This window comes from Mercenaria mercenaria, chromosome 5 (genome assembly GCF_021730395.1).
Source record: "Mercenaria mercenaria strain notata chromosome 5, MADL_Memer_1, whole genome shotgun sequence".
Classification (NCBI taxonomy): domain Eukaryota; kingdom Metazoa; phylum Mollusca; class Bivalvia; order Venerida; family Veneridae; genus Mercenaria; species Mercenaria mercenaria.
The window spans coordinates 55,722,563-55,742,305 of record NC_069365.1 but is presented as its reverse complement, the minus strand read 5'-3'; the positions used below and the strand labels follow the sequence as shown (position 1 = coordinate 55,742,305).

The following is a 19,743-nucleotide window of genomic DNA, read 5'->3' as shown; positions in this document are numbered from 1 at the left end:
TTGGTGAAGTTGGTTTAACTTGTGAAAATATTACTACCTAGGTGTTTATCTGCAAGATGAATTGCAAGTTGCCTCACTGCATGAAATTGCCGAAGACTTATATATTGCCACATTTATTACATTTGGAGATGAAAAGGGACTGCAATGGAATGTTTTCAAGTTGGGCGGTAGTAAGTTTCCATAGATATTTTTATAGTTCCTCGTAGGTTTTAAGGAATACGAATACGAATATAATTATTTCTAGTGATACAAGTTGTAATCTCATACAGATGCTTTATAATGTAAAGCCTGTGTAATATGATCATCATATCGTATTTGCATCAACATATTTAAAACTTTGAACTGATACGTGTTTATGAGGAATTAACCATAAACATATTCTTTTGCAAAACAAGTCAAGTAAAATTGGTAATTTGTATTTAATCTTGAAAAAAAAGTAGAAACTTCACAAGTCGCTTACATGTAACACAACGAAAACGAAAATGGTGCAGGCTCGGTTTGATTGAGTCTGTTCATGGACAGTGGAAATGCATGCTACCATCCACGCCCTCTAGCCCCGGATTGAGCAGAACAAAATATTTAAACATGCTTAAAGTACAGAAAGCAATTTAAAGACATCCGCAGATGTCTTCAAACGGCGGTGCACATGGAACCTTCAATGATACACGTGTTATTGCGTGTTATTCTATGAAAAGTGGCGTTTGGGTCCCCAGATAACGTAATGGGTTTCCCCCGAACGAGAAAACAATAGGCAGAACTAAACAAACTGGAATTTAGAAAGGGGATGCCATGTTCAACCATGTTTTCAAGAATGGATTTCGAGTAAAGTTTCATTTTTGTCTTTCAGCTCCTTGTTACCATCCTATGATGACATGATTTAACTTCTATTTGCTGACGATGTGTTGGGAAGAGGATGATAACAAGAAACCTGTATCTTGTTACTTTGCCTGGATTACTCTGTATAATGTATTCGTAATAAAGTGTTTTATTACATCGTCAATATGCATTTTTGTCTGCCTATTATTTTATTCCACTATTTATCCTCAACATACAAGACTACTCACAAAACATATATACTTTACATTGCGAGGAATCAAGTACTCCAATGTGGATCTTTTGTCTAATTCACCCTGTTAGAGATCACATACATAAATATTCCAAAAAACCAGATTATTCTTTTTTTTAATTATAATCTTTGTTTTTAGAAATAAATCATTTCATTTACAATAGATCTATCATGTCTCCCTCGTGTCGACCAGCATTTGGCGCAATGCATACGCGAAGAAACAGTTCTATCATATTTGATATAATTTTACAATAAAAGACATATTATTTTCGAAATATTTTATTGCAAAACTGAGTTTGAACACTATACACTCGGATGATTACACGTCCTTTGAAATAATTTCCTTGGCTGTGCCCTTCTGAAATTTTTATGACCGACGTATAACCGCCCATTGTGTATAAATAGTATCAAAACTCGGTGTTACTATATATTATTGCTTAAATGTAGCAACAAATATTCAATATGTTATGATAAATATCTTTTAACCGTATAAAGACGTGCAGTCATTTATAATTAGTCTCCTTGCAGTCCAGTCAAGTATTATCTATGTTTTCACGCTAGCTTGGTGATTACAACTCAAATTTTAGAGTCTCCCAATGCATTGCATATAATAGACGGAACAATACTGTTGCCAAGCAATAAAAATACCTGGAAGGGGATGTTATCATATTTGATGATTTTCATATTGAAAGTTAATTGAAGAACCAACCTGTATATTCTTCTAACGAATGGGTAGATAGACTTGCGAACAAACATATACTGCTTAATCCCTGTAACAATTTAAACGATTTTACACGAAAAGAAAGCGCGAGACAGATAAACGAATAAAACGTATCAATGGGAAGAGGAAGACAAACTCTGAGTGAGCGATATTATATCAATCACTATATAAACAAACTTTCATTTTGGCAATCAGCAGATACTCGCCCCACACGGCATCACAATTTTTGCGTAGCGTTTTGGGTTCTGCTGACATTTTTGTCACAAGTATTCAGATTATTTGATCATAGTCAAACGCCATCGTGGAACATCTTTTGTGTCAGTTCCTTTCACCTATGTGACCGTTAATAGTAACATCACAAAGAGTTATTCCATATGTAAATGAATTGTTCCAGTCTGTATGTGTTTACAAGGATTTTAAAATTAAGTCAGGTAAGCTATAACTTCTTCAATAGCATATAAATGCGTGGCTTGAAAACAACATCATTTTTCTATTGATCAACAAAGTCCTAATATGTACCACAATAACAATATTATCAGTTAGTAACATCAGTAAGGCTTTTCTTCCTTATTCAAATAGCGATAACGAGTGTTACTTCCCTGATAACTGGACGATAAAAGTAATTTGAGTACCTAAGTATACAAATATGATTTGTCTTAAATGTATGTAGAAGGGACGCAAGAGGAAGTAATGTATAAAATTGATAAAGGTTAAGACTCTCCTAATTCGGATGACAACTTAACTACTTAATAAGTCTAACGACCTTAGATAAAGCATTTTTAACAGTCGCTTAATCATATCTTTCTAATTCAAGTGTTACACACTATAAATACAACTAAGAATTATTTCGAAGTGTAGAATAAACTTATTACGACTGTCTTGTGTTAATATAAGTTAGATAATATTGGAACTGATATCGTTGCCATTTGTCAAACACGTAACTGACAATATGCCTACAAATATGTTTCGAATTTGTGTGTTCTGGATGTGTATGATAAGCAAACATCATTTTGAACTGACAGAGGAACCTGTATGTACATCAAGATTTGATTACGATTTTAAGATCGTTGAAAAACTGTTTGAAATGGACCAGAAAATCAAAAAGGCCGAGGAAGAAATACAGAGACAACATCAGCTAATTAACAGGCTTTCCACTGGTGGTGAATCATTTAATTTTACTAAAATTTAATAGCTTGATACCTATCTGATTAATAAGAAGTAGCAATGTGTGAAATGTAAACTGAAAATGAAGAGAACGTTTGATTAATTTAATACTGTATACAATAAAAATGGTTCTCAATGTAATCGTAAAATATAGCAATCTAGCGATACACAGTAAAAAGACAAAGTTAATTGTTTATTATGGAATTTTTGCTTTAATCTACAATAAACGTACCGCTTGATAAATGTTTTCCCGTTCAGAGCAGTCGTTACATATACCTTTTATTAGTATAATACAGAGAAACCGTTTCGCAATTTGCTTTTATGGCTGCAAAAATAAAATGATTACAAATGGCAGGAATATAATAATACTATATATAACCCTTCTTGACCTACCAGGGTTTCTTTTAAAGGCACCGATTACTACTAATGTTGCTGATTAATTTATAACGGCAACAAACTCCCATTATACGAAAGTTTATTGTTTTTTAATTAACGTATTTTGAACGTTACAACAAAAAATGTTGAATCTGTGTAATATAGAATATTTACAGAAATCCTGTGAATTCTACAAATTCTTGAAAAATGAGCATGTTCGCAAAATGACTGGAGCAAACATTCTTAAAAATAGCATTTAATTTTAAGTGTACTATCATGCAGATATTTCTTTATTCCTCTAGGAAGTGGCTCAGTGTATGTTAGATCGGGCCGGAACCTATGTCCAGAACATGCTACAGCTATATACAATGGTATGCTATTATTAATCAAAGAATTTGTATGCTCATCTGGCAAGCCAAATTATGTCAAGCAGTAGACGTACAGTTTAGTATTACTGTCTTAATCAAATTACATAGAATACATTAAAATACGTTACATTAGCTTTGTAAAACGTATATTTTACAATTAGCGATTATATTCACTTTTATTTACGATTTCCGTTAACTTCCAGATATAATTTGATTTTTAAAAAGTAGCAGTTTATTTCAGTGAAGTATATTTATGATCGTATATTAAATGCTTGCCGTAATTGTATGTAACTTATATGCAAGGAGAGGAACTGTTTTAGACCCTGTCCTTTTCCTTTTGTATGTGTTTTTGTTGATTGGCAGGTATAAATGTGCAGTATGACATAAATATTTCTAAACTAAATGATCGGCAAAACTTTAGATATATACTAAAGTAGAGTTTTAAATTTGCACATCTTTATGTTATTTACAAGGTTACATCGCTGGAAATAAATACGATAAGAGTGGTAGTGGGAGTGATTCCGTGTGTCTTCCTTCTGATCCCGTTTGGTCGAACTATAGTGACGGGGATGACAGAAACAGAGGATTTATTTACGGGACAGAGTTTGACGAGGAGGGTACCAATATTTTTGGTTACTCGGTTTTCCAACAAGACATCCCCTGTGCCGTCTGCAGAACCAAAAAGTCAGCACTTGTCATGATTCCAGCGAGGGCAATATGCTATCCTGGTTGGAAAGAGGAATACAGTGGATATCTCATGTCGGCTTATCATACTCATCCCGGGTCTCATAACCATATATGTGTGGACAGTGATCCAGAGTTCGTAGCTCGCGGTAGCAATAATGATAATCAACATATCTTATATCTCATGGAAGCTCAATGCGGTTCACTACCTTGTCCACCTTACGTCCAAGGACGAGAGCTCACCTGTGTTGTCTGTTCTGCCTAACTACTACATCCTGAACTTCACATAATATACCTAGTACATAAAAGTCGTTTTTGCTTAAAGCTGCAACATGTACCATAAAAAGCATTTGTTTTGTAACATAACAAAGTGAATCCTAACTGAGAATTAATGGAACTACAATATCACTTCATCTTGAGGCACCAGAGCTAGGTGTAAACACTACCTACTTGAACAGCCAACTGTAAGAGTCTGGAGCTTTAATTATAGCTATCGTCTAGTTTGACATTATAAGTTACTTGTTTCATGTTATATGTAAAATTGTTTCTATTATTAGTAAAGAGAATGATAAGCAGCTCCGTACATTAGGAACACATTTGAATAGGCAAAATGCATTTCTGAAAATGTAAAAAATAGCATGAAACATTAGAATAATATTTACCTTTCTTCGGTCAGGCCATGTACCGATTGTCAGCGATTGTCAGCATATCATCACCCTATATCTATAGCAATCATTAAACCAGAATTTGAAGTCCCTAAATGTTGGCCAATATATTTATATTTCGATTGTATAATATTTAAACTGTTACTTACTGGCTACGAAGGCTTTTTAAAAAAAAAAAAAAAAAAAAAAAAAAAAGAGAAAAAAGATATTTTGAAACGCTCCCTAAGATAGCTATTATTGTTCATGTTTTTAACATGCGCTTTTGCAATATTGATGATAGCTGTTAATAAAAAAGAAACCGTTGGTCTTTTAACCTTTCCAGTAGAGGTTCACAAACAAACTGGATACCCCGATTGCTTTTTGCAAATTAATGAACGTAATTTTATACATTTTGCTGAGAATCTTTAAAATTGTTTGTATCCGTGGACCTAGTGCCACTATGTGACGCATTATACGATGATCCTATATAAGCCTTATCCCGCTTAAAGCTATTGCTAACAAGAAATTTTGCCACTTTTTATGTGACATCATATGGCATCTGTAACTGTTACATAGAATGTACTTGAATAAAACCTTTAGAGAAACTGTACCTTTATTTCAAGTAAATTTTGATTGCATCACCGACCCGTACGCCTTTTTGTCTGCATGTTATTTCACCTTGTGAGATATATAATTTACAATGCGAGGAATCCAGTACTCCATTGTGGATCTTTGGTCTAATTCACCCTGTTAGAGAGCCGGTACGTTAATATTCCATTACACCATTTCTTATTTTCTTTAATTATAATCTTCAGTTTAGTTTTAGAAATAAATCATTTCATTTACAAAAGATCTATCATGTTTCCCACGTACATTTCAGTCGGCGACGTTTTGAGACAGATCTTCGCGTGTCAATCAAATCGTCTGTGAAAAGAGTTGCCACAGCTTTCAATATCGACACCAAATACGGGGACTTTTTATCCAAAAGTCCGATCAGAGGAGTACACTTTTATTTACTGCAGTCATTTTGTATCGTCATGGTTAATTCTTAACAAATATTTTGCATAAATGTGGCTTGAATTAACTATCTAAAACCTCTCCTGATATAAATGACGAGTACGCATGCTCATCAAACCTACGAGATAAATAAATAAGAGTTTCATCCGTGATTATGAGAAACTTCTAACAGATGAGAATGGAATCAAATAAGCTAATCTTTAAATATGCAAAGCAAAATCATACCGTAAACCGATTTGCTCCTTTGAGACCTTCCGGATCCGAGAAGCCCCATTCAGTCATTATTATAGACAAGGGCAGGTATCTTGGAAGAATTTCCAAACTTCCGTATGTCATCTTGGTGACTTACTTGACAGAATAAATGAATTTGCACAACTGCTAAATGTTAATAGAAATCAAAATATATCTATTTCCACCTATCATGTACAATTAAAACAAATAGTGTACTCTAAACTTCAAAAGAATTAAAGACGGCACCAATTCAGATGATTTAATCTGGAACTTTAGAAATTCTTGACGTAACTTGCAATATCGGTAACCAAACTTATAACGTTCATCTTAATAAAGTCTCAAACAAGGCTTACCACATTAGGAATAATACAGAGATGCCATATATAAACTACACTCTAATAATTATGATTAGCAATGCTTAAATCATCACAACGATATTGACGTCAAGTCGGCGTGATATTTAGCGCCATGTATGCATCTGGAAATAGCACTTTCTAATTTTTTTAAATAGTTTACTTAATAGCATGTTTAAAATGAAATGTCACTTTGTAAAACTTTCTTGATTAATTTAGACACATACTAAGTTGGTTATTCATTTTCCAGATTAATTCGCCTTATTTTCGCCCAAATTGAACTCTTCCACAAGATGTATTACCATTTCCTGTCGTGTATAAACGTAGGAGCATGTCGACCAACATTTGGCGCAATGCATGCGCAAAGAAACAGTTCTGTTCGGGCGATTATACGTCGTTCGAAATCATTTCAATCGGACTGCGCCCTTCTGAAATTATTACGCCCGTGTAACCGCCCATCGTGTATAAATAGTATTAAAACACGGTGTTGCTATAAATTATTTCTTAAATGTAGCAACAAATATTCAATATGCTATGCAAAAATACTTTTAAAATAACAATATTAAAGAGTACAGTCATCTAAAAGTACAATGTTATACACGTTTTATGATTAGTCTCCTTGCAGTCAAGTTTTTTATCTAGGTCTTCACGCAGGTTTGGAGTTTACTACTCATATCTTAGAGTCACCCTATGCATTGTATATAATAAACGGATCGATACAATTGCCAAGCAACAGAAATACCGGGAAGGGGGCATTATCATATTTGATGCCATTGGAGCCAAAGTTTCATATTAAAATTTAATTGAAGAACCAACCTGCATATTCTTCTAACGAATGGGTAGATAGACTTGCGAACTGACATATATTGCTTAATTCCTGTAAGTAATTAAACGACTTTATCCGGGCATAAAGTGCGAGACATATAATCAATTAAAAAGGATAAATGGGAAGAGGAAGACAGACCCTGAGTTAGCGATATATTAACAATCAGTATATAAACGGACTTTTTTTTATTTTGGCAATCAGCAGATACTCGCCCAACCCCACATCACAATCGTTGCATAGAGTTTTCGGTTCTGTTGACGTTTTTATTTTTTTTTTTGGTTTTTTTTTTTTCTCACGAGTATTCAGATCATTTGGTCATAATCAAACTGCATCGTGGTTTATCTTTTGTGTCAATTTCTTTCACATATATGACCGTTAAAAGTAATATCGCAAAGACTTAATTCCACATGTAAATGCATTGTTCCAGTCTGTATGTATTTACAAAGAGTTTAGAATTAAGTCCGGTAAAATATATATTCTATAAATGCGTGACGTGAAAACAACATTCTTTCTTTATTGATCAGCAAAGGCCTAAAATGTACGTAAATAACAATATTATCAGTTAGTAACATCAGAAAGAATCTTTTCTTCCTTACTCAACTAGCGATAATACGTGTTACTTCCCTGATAAATGAACGATAAAAGTCATTTGAGCATCTATGTATACAAAAATGATTTGTCTAAATAGTATTTAAAAGGGACGCAAGAGAGAGAAACTTATAAAATTGTGAAAGGTTTAGACACTCCTAATTTGGATGTTAACTTAACTACTTAAGTCTAACGGCCATAGATAAAGCATTTTTAACAGTCGTTTAATCATATCTTTCTAATTCAAGTGTTACTCATTACAGATACAGCTTGGTATTTTATCGAAGTATAGAATAACCTGTTTTTGACTGTCTTGTATTCATATAAACTGGATAATATTGGAACTGATAACGTTGCCATTTACCAAACACGTAACTGACAATATGCCAACAAATATGTTTCGAGTTTGTGTGTTCTGGATATGTATGATAAGCAAACATCATTTTGAACTGACAGAGGAACCTGTATGTACATCAAGATTTGATTACGATTTTAAGATCGTTGAAAAACTGTTTGAAATGGACCAGAAAATCAAAAAGGCCGAGGAAGAAATACAGAGACAACATCAGCTAATAAACAGGCTTTCCACTGTTGGTGAACTATTCACTTTTACTAAAATTTGATAGATTGATATCTATTTGATTAATAGGCAAATTTAAGAAATAGCCATGACGTTTGATTAATCTAGAACTGTTTAGAATAAAAATGGTTCTCAATGTAAAATATTCACAGCAGTCTAACGATACACAGTTAGAAACAAAGTAAATTGTTTACTTCAATCTGCAATAAACTTACAAATCAATACATGTTAGTCGTTACATAAATGTTAGAGAAATGATTTCGCAATTGACATTCATGACTTCAAATTTAAAACAAAATGGGAGGGTTTTATAAACACTAACCCTTCAATGCTTACATCGAATGATTTAATCGAAACAGGACTTCTTGTACCAATTACTTCTAAAACTACTGTTTTATTTACAATGGCTATTATACGAAAGTTTAATGTTTTTCAATCAACGCATATTCAGCGTTGAGTAAAAAGCTGTAATATTTACAGAAATCCTCAAAATCATTGAAAGCCATGAACCTGTTCATAAAATGACTGAGCCAAATATTAATAAAGATTATGATTAATTTAAAGAATACTATCATGCAGATTTTTCTTTGTCTTTATAGGAAGTGGTTCAGTGTATGTTAGATGGGGCCGGAACATATGTCCAGAACATGCTACAGCAATATACAATGGTATGCTACTACATGTATTTATTAATGAATTCGTATGCTCATCTGGCAAGCTAAATATGTCAAACAGAAGACTTACAGATCAATATTACTGTCTTAATTAGATTACATAGAATAGATGAAAAGTTATAGCATTGGCTTTGTGAAACGTATAATTCACGAATGGCGATTGTTCCTATTCATTTTCTTCATGATTTTTGTTATCTTCAAGGTATAATTTGATTTTTAAAATATAGTAGCTTATTTAAGTGAAGTTTATTTATGATCGCATATTTAATGCTGACCACTATTGTATGTAACTGATCTGCAAGGAGAGAAGCTAATTTACTTTTAGTCCTTTTCCTCTTGTATGTGTTTTTGTCGATTGGAAGGAATACATGTACATTATGACATAAACATGTTTAAACTAAATGATCGCAAAAACCTTTTAGATATATATAAAACTAGAGTTGATAGTTTTAATTTGGCACATCTTTATGTTATTTACAAGGTTATATAGCTGGAAATAGATACGACAAGAGTGGTAGTGGAAGTGACTCCGTGTGTCTTCCTTCTGATCCTGTTTGGTCGAACTATAGTGACGGGATGACAGAAACAGAGGATTTATCTACGGGACAGAGTTTGACGAGGAGGGTACCAATATCTTTGGTTACTCGGTTCTTAACCAAGACATCCCCTGTGCCGTCTGCAAAACACAAAAGTCAGCACTTGTCATGATTCCAGCGAGGGCAATATGCTATCCTGGTTGGAAAGAGGAATATAGTGGATATCTCATGTCGGCTTATCATTCTCATCCGGGGTCTCATAACCATATATGTGTGGACAGTGATCCGGAGTTCGTAGCTCGCGGTAGCAATAACGATAATCAACATATCTTATATCTCATGGAAGCTCGGTGTGGTTCACTACCTTGTCCTACTTACGTCCGAGGACGAGAGCACCCTTGCGTTGTTTGTTCTGCCTAATTGCTACATCGCCCGACAAACGTAATAATTCACTTCATAATAAACGCCTCTGTCGCTCTCAGAGTGCAGTAAAAGTTATCTTTTTTTTAAACATAAGAGTTTATGTGGACTTTCGGATGTCTGAAATTTATTTTTGTATTTCCAAAGCGAGTACGAAATAACAGCTTTTTGTATCATTTTTATTTAGATATACAATTTAAGGTGAAACAAGAATATATTTGTATTTATTATAAATTGGCTCTTAATTATAACATAATGCAAATATGACGTCATTTTATTCAGATGTAAGTATGACTGTTTCATTTGGAATCGCTATGTTTATCCCACTTTCATCCCCCGTACTGTACACTAGATTTAGTTTGATATTCATGTATACATTGGTATCTTATTTTTTCTATCAAATGGTAAAAATAATGATTCGCTCCTTCAAATAGCCGCATCATCATAAGAATGTTTTTTTTTATATATTAGTAAGATTGATTTAATAACATTTCTCTCATCACGATATTCTATACAACACTGTGCAATGCATGTTTACCTGTCCAAACCCAGCAGAAACTTGGACATCAGATCACAGATGTATTTCAATCATACAATCAGTGCTATTTCATGCTGTATAACCTTACAAAGAATTAAACATGTTATCTCTCTTTGTTGTAATAAACAAAAAACATCTTTACCATTAGTTTCGCTGTTTTGTATTTGTATTTACTGTTAACAGCCATTTTATTGATATGCATTAAAATGCACATGTAAATATCAAAAAGATTTTAAACCAACATTCCTATTTTATATTTAGAATCGAATTGTGATAAGAAAAACAACAGTTTTGGCTACATATATCTTGACTTAAAATAACTCTCTTAAATATCTTTTAAAAGTTTAAATCATTCAAAACAGGTGAGCACATACAAGGCATCTCATAAAACATGCGCATGCAAACACACAAGCATACACAAATGTAAACACAAGAACGCAAGATCTGATGTACGCACTTGCATACAAGTAATGATCCCCAAGTTTTGTAAGTGTCATGTATTATTCTTTGTTATACAGCAATAAAGATTTTGACATTTCGTTATTCAGTTTTGTGTCAGTATCAATTTATCATTCGGAAACTGCAAGCCGACAGAAAATAAATGAAGAATTTTACCGCACGATTCAATTAGTTTAAGGTTAAGATAGGGAATGCCAGTTATATATTAAACTTCTTGGTATGTCAATGCGAACTGTATGCATTTGTAAGATCATAAACCATGCTGTCAAAATTGCCCGCAGAAGTTTGTCAGAAGAAATATTATGTTTGTATTTATAATGGTAAAAGATTTCGTTCGTATATGTAGGTTTTTCATGCACTCATAGTCTGTGACCGCACGAATAACTTGTCAAGATTGCAAGCGAACTTGATGAAATTAAAGAAAAAATGTAAAGAAAATGTAAAGGGAAATAAATCAATAGAGAAACGAGGACTTAAAAGAAACAAGAAAGCTTGTTGGTATTTATGGCCATACTAGTGCTGTCGGCAAGACAAATAATCCAAATAATTGTAGTGTAAACTATGGTGAGGATTAACAGATGCCGTGTTTATGGTCATAAAAGTGCTATATGAAGACAAGACAATCCAAATAACTGTAAGCGTTAACTTCGTTCTTTAGGAGCTACATAAAAGTTTAAATTGGTGAGGTGAATATATACTTACAGTTCGTGTGATGGCAAAAGCTTTTAAAGTTATAGAACAGATAGAACTAAAGGCGTCATTTGATAGAAATACCAGTTTACAATCAATATCGGGAACTAGACAAGTTAACACATTTTACACCATTCAAAAGTGTCGGGGGGGGGGGGGGGAGTAGAAATCTCCCTTAATTTGAATTTAGTGTGTCCTTTTGGAATACGGAGGTGTAACATAGTTCCGCTTATGCCGGTGCTAGGGGGCATGAGGGGGTGTTGCACTTCTCATTGCCTCTCATGAACAGATTCAATCAAACCGAGTTTGCTATTATTTTGCTTAGCTGCATTATTTGCTCCAGAAGCAAGATAAAACATTGCACTAAGCAAACGTAAAATCACCAGACGTCATTTCCTTTCTTATTTAGGCTTTGCATGTAAGTAAATTCTACAATATAACGTATGCATTAGAAATTACAGTGGAAGAAATCTCATGTCAACGAGACAGAAAACGTTGATATAAATATTGGTGTACGTCTTGCTTAAGAAATCAGAATTCTGAAAAGCTCGATCATTTTAGATTAAGAAACAAATGCGCCTTCAGTTTAGTTATATAAATGTGAAAATACCTTAGCTGACATGTTAAGAGTGAACTTTGTTCTTTAGAATGATTCCGTTTCGGCGTGAGTAATGTGCGTGGAGGTTGAAAGCCTCTACGCCTACGTTTAACGCAACACGGTTTAGCAAAACCCAGGAAAATTACGTGTCGGCGACTTGTATATTATATATTTTTACAGATATATTATCTCTTTCTTTCACTTTCTTATAGAACAAAGTCCTCAGTAGGATTAGCAAACGTTCTTATGTCTGGTCACAACTTTCCATTGCAAACCTTCAATTAAACGCTTTACATGACGTACATGTACCTTAAAGATCTGAGCCATTCGGGGTGAGTAACTTCTGAAATTTTCCGCCTATAGTTTCAGAAGAGCTCCTGGAGGCAATAATCGCAATATGTGCTCATAGAAGAAAAGCATTTGAACTCTTTGTGAATCTTTGGATTAGTATTAGAAATTTATTAAAACTGTCAGAGAATTTAATAGCAGAGGCTATGGCCGTTTTGTTTTGAGACATACTTCATGTTTCAGTACTTTTGTAGTTGGTACTTACGTTTTCCTCTTTGATGGTGAAATGACCCAGGTAGGGGGAAAGGAAAACTGCATAATTATCTACGCTCTTCGACAAATTTTGATGTTTCCTCATTTTAAATATTGAAAAAAGCGCATATTCTGACAGAAGAGAGAAAGTGGATCTCTACAGGTCGCTCAACATGACAGTAATAAAAATGTTGCACGCTCGCTTTTAATTGAGCCTGTTCATGAACGATAATGGTATGCATGCTACCGTCAGGCCATCTCTGAGCTGAGCAGAACTCAATATTTGCACATGCCGCAAGTACCAAAAATCAGTTTTCCGCGGCGATGTACATTGAACCTTGAATGATACACACGCTGATTTGCTGTCACAAGCGGAGTATGTTCCCCATATAAAATTGACAGAATTAAACAAACCTGAATTAAGAGAGGAGACCTGTGGTTATCGAGTCTGCATATCACAGAAATTGCTTAAAGGCAAAACAAGGAAGTACCATATACAGTGGGTGATTGTACAATACCTAAAGCTATGTACTATATGTTGCATATTAACATAGCACACGTACATGTCTTCAATTTGACTAATGCCAAGTGTGAAATATTTAATGGCAAATGCTAAATGTCAAACGAGTCGGGGAGCAAAGAGGAGCGGTGGTGTAGTGATTAAAGGTGTAGACCACTAAACCTAAATCATAGTTGTCATCTGGGAAATGCCTGTTGCGATGGGAGACAACTAATGCCAGTACTTACATGTATTGTCCCATGTTAGCCTGACTGATAAGACATACTACCGATCTTTAATTCATGTATTGTCATTTACCATTTGGCAGTAAAATTAGATATTTGATATTTTAACATTATGACTTACAAAGCTAGAATATGGTATTTAGCATGGTGCACCAGCCTTCCATATGCGTCGACCTTCCATACTTTTTGTATTATAAATCTGCGTTTTCAAAACGCAAAATTATGCCGCGGGTGTATGACCAAAGATGTTGTTTTATAAGGTTTTAAGTTTGAAGGTGAAAGTCATATGAGGATCAAGGTCATTTATATATAGGTCTGTCTATAGGCCTTGCCACAAGGATTCTTTAGTGTGAGTATGAACTAAATCGGTTAATTAATGTGGGCTTTAGGTGAAACGATAAAATCTGATTCTGACGAAAGGACGGACAATTTATACGCCGTGTTCCTGGGTGCATAAAAATAAAATCTCCTTTTAGCTTGTTACTGCAGTAATATTTGCTGGGAGATCACTGAATGAATCGCATGAAAATGCAATTCATTAGCTTTGTAAAATATATATTTAACGAACAGCGATCATTGTACTCCTTTTTGTTCGCGATTTTCGTTAACTTTAGGATATAATTTGATTTTTAAAAATAGCAGCTTATTTCAGTGAAGTATGTTCATGATCACATATTAAATGTTTGTCATCATTGTATGTAATTGATCTGCAAGGAGAGGAACTATTTTAGTTCCGGTCATTTTCATATTGTATGTATATTTTGTCAATTAGCAGGCATAAATCTACATTGTGACCATAGATATTTTTTAATTAAATGTTCGCAAAAAAGCATTTAGATATATATGAAAATATAATTGATAGTTTTAAGTTGGCACATATTTATAAGGTTACATCGCTGGAAAGAAATACAACGACAATGGTAGTGGGAGTGATTCCGTGTTTCTTCCATCTGATCCTGTTTGGTCTAACTATAGTGACGGAGGTGACGGTAACAGAGGGTACGTTTACGGTACAGAATTTGACGAGCAGGGTGTCAATATATTTGGTTACACAGTTCATCAACAAGACGTCCAGTGTGCCATCTGCAAAACCCAAAAGTCAGCACTTGTCATGATTCCAGCGAGAGCAAAGTGCTATCCTGGTTGGAAAGAGGAATACAGTGGATATCTTATGTCGGCTTATAATTCCCATACGGGACCTCATAACCATATCTGTGTGGACAGTGATCCAGAGTTCATACCTCGCGGTAGCAATAATAATAATGAACATATTTTATATCTCATGGAAGCTCGATGTGGTTCACTACCTTGTCTGCCTTATGTTGAAGGAAGAGAGCTTCCCTGTGTTGTCTGTTCTGCCTAACTGCTTCATTGGCAAACGTAATGCTAAACGATTCTGTCAGTCCAAGGTTGTATTAAAAGTTATCTTTTTTAACGTTAAGAGCACTGGCGCCAGACCAGAAAGAAAATGCCTCTATACATGTTATACCCTACCCCTAGGTATTCTATAAGAACCATGGTCATGAACGGGAAAATATACTAACACGTTTCAATCGCGCATTTCATACCTAAAGCACTCAGTTCGATAAATGTGTACAATGGATATCAAACAAGTGGTAATTCATCTTCCATTGTGTACCGGTCACATTTCTTCAATACTTCTTATCTCACAAAAACAACGCGTAGTTTATAGTTTTTTCAACGTTACACAAAAAAAACGTTGGAAGATAAATTATCGCTTGTTCAATATACTAGGTACCAATTCACCGAACTGCGCGTATAAGTTGAGAAATGTACGATTGAAACGGGTTAGTATATTTTCCCGTTCATGACCATGGTTCTTATAGAATACCTTGGGGTAGGGTATAACATGTACAGAGGCATTTTCTTTCTGGTCTGGTGCCAGTGGTTAAGAGTAAAATTAGGAAGGACTTTCGACTGTCTGAAACAAATTTCATTTTGTATTTCAAGTGATAGTAACTAGAACTTTTAGTGTTATTTTTGTGCAGATTTGCAATGTGTTACAGTTATCTGTTCTATTATAAATCAGCTCTTAATTATGATATTATGTAACCTTGACGTCACTATATCTAGATGTTAGTATGACTACTTCATTGGACTTTCTATGTTTTTTCCCACTTTCATTCGTCGTGTGTTTATACTAGATTTCCTTTTTCATTTAAACATAAGGATCTTAATTTTTTTTATCAAAAAATAACATCAGTCTAATAATTTCTCTCTTGTAAACAGTCGAACCGTAAGGAATATGTACTTTGTTAGTTTTGGTAACGTTCAAATTGATTGAATAAAAATACTCTCAAGTCGATATTCCATGCAACACATGTTTTTCCAGAGGTTTGGACATCTGATCACAAATATATATCAATAACATAATCAGTGCGATGATTTCATACCGAATACAATGAGGAAAGTAACGACGCTAAGACCGAGAAAAGAATTATAGATATTATCAACCTTTGTTTAAATAAAAAAGAACATCTTATTATTCCATTAGTTTTACCATTTGATAGAAAAAATAAGATACCAATGTATACATGAATATCAAACTAAATCTAGTGTACAGTACGGGGGATGAAAAAGGGATAAACATAGCGATTCCAAATGAAATAGTCTTACATCTGAATAAAATGACGCCATAAATACCACCAAGCTTTCTAGTTTCTTTTAAGTCCTCGTTTCTCTATTGATTTATTTCCCTTTACATTTTCTTTACATATTTTCTTTAATTTCATCAAGTTCCATTGTTTAATCATGTATTTTTCTTTTCTATTATTATTAACAGCAATTTTGTCGGCATTCATATCATTAAGTTCCTGTTTTCTATGTAGAATTAATTCGTGATATGAAAAACAACAAATATTTTGACTTATAATAACTTTCTTTAATATCTTTTTTAAAAAAGTTTAAATCATTCAAAACTGGCGTGCACATGAAAGGCATCTCATCAAACATCTCATCAAATCGTACACAGAAACACACAAACATACACAGATTTAAACAAAAGAACGCAAGAAAGGATTACACACTTGCATACAAGTAATGTTACCTCTTTTTGATTTTCTGAGCGTTCGCGATATATAATGATATAATTTGTTATAGAGCAATAAAGATTTCGACATTTCGTTATTCAGTTTTGTATCAGTATCATTTTATCAATCGGAAATTGCGAGCCAGTCAAAAAATAAATAAAGAAATTTAACGCACGATTCAATTAAAGGTTAAAACAGGGAATGCCAGTGATATATTAAACTAATTGTCATGTCAATGCGAAATGTATGCGTTTGTAAGATTATAAACCATCTTCCGTACGCCCTATTGCTTGAAAAACTTGCCCAGATTGTAAGCAAACTTGCTGAAAATAAAGGAAAAAGGTAAGGAAAATGTAAAGGAAAATAAATCAATAGAGAAACGAGGACGGAAAAAAAATTGGAAAGCTTGATGGTAAGTGACAAACTAGTGCTGTCGACAAGACAAGAAATCCAAACAATTGTAGTGTAAACTTTGGTGAGATGCCATATTTATGGTCATAAAAGTGCTGTATGCAAGACAAGACAATCTAAATAACTGCAAGTTTTCATTATTAATTACGACAGTTGCCGTATTTAAGTCGATTTAAGTGATGTAGGCATGACAGGAAAACCCATATAACAACACGCGTTAACTTTGGTTAACTTTGTTCTTTAGGACCTACATAAAAGTTTACATTAGTGAGGTGAGTATATACTTACAGTTCGTTTGGTGGCAACATCTTTTAAAGTTATTAGGGGGCCTGAGGGGTGTTGCACGTTCCATTGCCTTTCACGAACAGGTTCAATCAAACCGAGTTTGTTATTATTTTGCTATCACCGGACGTCATTTCCTTCCTTATTTAGTTATCATGTTAGTAAATTCTACGATATAACTTATGCATTAGAAGTTACAGTGGAAGAGAAATGTTGATATAAATATTGGTGTACATCTTCCTGGAGAAATCAGAATTCTGAAAAGCACGGTCATTTTAGATTATGAAACAGATGCGCCTTCAGTTTAGTTATATAAATGTAAAAGTACCTGAGCTGACATGTTAACAGTGTACTTTGTTCTTTTGAATGATTCCGCTTCGGTGTGTGTAATGTGCGTGGATGTTGAAGCCTCTACGCCTACTTTTAACGCAACACGGTTTAGCACAACCAAGGACAATTACGTGTCGGCGACTTGTATTTTATATTTCTACAAATATATTTTCTCTTTCTTTCACTTTCTGATAGAACAAAGTCCACGGTAGGAGTAGCAAACGTTCTTATGTCGGGTCACAACTTTCCATTGCAAACCTTCAGTTAAATACTTGACATGACGTACATGTACGTTAACAGTCTGAACCAATCGGGTTATGTGACTTCTGAAATTTTCCGCCTGTAGTTTCAGAAGAGTTCCTGGAGGCAATAATAACAATAATTGCTCGTAGAAGTAAATCATTTTGACTGTGAATCTGTGGATTTGTCCCAGCGACCGTAATTTTTTAAAACTGTCAGACGATTTATAAGCAGAGACTATGGTCGTTTTGTTTTGAGACATATTTCATTGTTTCTAATTAGTACTTTTATAACTGGTACTAACGTTTTCCTCCTTGATTGAAAACCTAAATCTCCCGAGCACTTTATGGTGTTTATATTTGTACCATGACTTGTGCAATGGCATTGAGAACATACGTTTACGTTTCCATAGGTTTTCGTTTATTTATCTTTACATGAACATATTTGTGTTCTACTGTGTGTTCCTGTGGTTGCTTTTTCTCCTGTTAGGAATTCATTTGTCAGGGGGAGAAATCTAATCATTTAGGAACACCATGTTCCTAATGGTGTTACATAGTGAGGTTTTGACCAAGTAAACTTAACTCGCCAGCGGTGGTTAGGCATGCATGTTTGTTTATGATTTTTTTATTATTATTATTGGAATTCGTTTACCGATATATGTGCGCGGGTGGTATGTTAATGTATATATTTGCACGTACCTTTATCTTTAAACAGAGTGCTGCATGGGCGGTTTTGTTCCTAAAATGTTTATTTTTTCTGTTCGAACTTTTATACTCATCTTTCGACGAAAAAGAAATTTTATTCAAACCTTTTTTTTCGAAAATTTTATTATCTTAGTGAAACTATTATGCTAGGAATTTTTTACTGCTTAAAACATTTCATGGAAATAAAATGCATTTGAACAAACTGTCAAAGAATTGAAACAAAACGAAACTAAATAAAAGAATGAACACATAGAGAAGTTCAACACAGTTTGACATTGCCTTGGAATATTTCTTTTGTGTTTACTTGAAAGTATTTGAACTGATTTTCACTTTAATTCAGAATGCAGTTCTGAAGTGACCTATATCGACATATGATATGTATTTCCAGCGTTTGTCTTCATTTATTACAAAAGCATAATTATCTACGCTCTTCGACAAATTTTCATGTTTCCTCATTTTTGGATGTTGAAAAAAAGCGCATATTCTGACAGAAGAGAGAAAGTGGAATCTGTACAAGTCGCTCAACATGACAGAAATAAAAATGTTGCACGCCCGCTTTTAATTGAGCCTGTTCATGGACGATAATGGATGTGCATGCTACCGTCGGGCCCTCTAACCCTGGACTGAGCAGAACTCAATATTTGCACATGTTGCAGTAAAATTAGATATTTGAAATTTTAGCATTATGACTTACAAAGCAAGAATATGGTATTTAGCATTGGTGCACCAGCCTTCCATACGCGTCGACCTTCCATATTTTTGTATTATAAACAAGGATCTCGAGCTTCGTTTTCAAAACGCAAAATTATGCCGCGGATGTATGACCAAAGATGTTGACAGTGACAGTAATATTTTGCTTGGGGATAACTAAATGAATGTCATTTTTGCAGACACGTCTGTGTGTTTCTTT

At 34.0% G+C, this 19,743-nt stretch overlaps 1 protein-coding gene across 5 annotated transcripts; it reads left to right on the top strand.

The window, feature by feature from the left end:
• The first annotated feature begins 2,439 nt into the window (after nucleotides 1-2,439).
• LOC123557290 (short-chain collagen C4-like) lies at nucleotides 2,440-15,250 on the top strand. 5 transcript variants are annotated; one of them, XM_053543648.1, is made up of 5 exons: nucleotides 2,441-2,944; nucleotides 3,629-3,697; nucleotides 4,168-8,631; nucleotides 9,217-9,285; nucleotides 14,704-15,250. In XM_053543648.1, exons 3-5 carry the CDS (start codon nucleotides 8,421-8,423, stop codon nucleotides 15,177-15,179), a joined length of 756 nt encoding a protein of 251 aa, XP_053399623.1. In that variant the 5' UTR covers nucleotides 2,441-2,944; nucleotides 3,629-3,697; nucleotides 4,168-8,420; the 3' UTR covers nucleotides 15,180-15,250. The 5 variants fall into 5 exon arrangements, with proteins under 5 accessions (XP_053399625.1, XP_053399623.1, XP_053399622.1 ...); XM_053543647.1 differs by having other exon boundaries at nucleotides 2,441-2,947; XM_053543650.1 differs by lacking the exons at nucleotides 3,629-3,697; nucleotides 4,168-8,631 and having other exon boundaries at nucleotides 2,440-2,944; nucleotides 14,704-15,194.
• The last annotated feature ends 4,493 nt before the right edge of the window (nucleotides 15,251-19,743 follow it).

Bases quoted from the DNA above. Each gene is read 5' to 3' on its own strand.
- LOC123557290 (XM_053543648.1), top strand. From the start codon at position 8,421: ATGCCAACAAATATGTTTCGAGTTTGTGTGTTCTGGATATGTATGATA. The intron at 8,632-9,216 runs GTGAACTATTCA...TTGTCTTTATAG, and splicing joins AAACAGGCTTTCCACTGTTG to GAAGTGGTTCAGTGTATGTT. The intron at 9,286-14,703 runs GTATGCTACTAC...CATATTTATAAG, and splicing joins TGCTACAGCAATATACAATG to GTTACATCGCTGGAAAGAAA.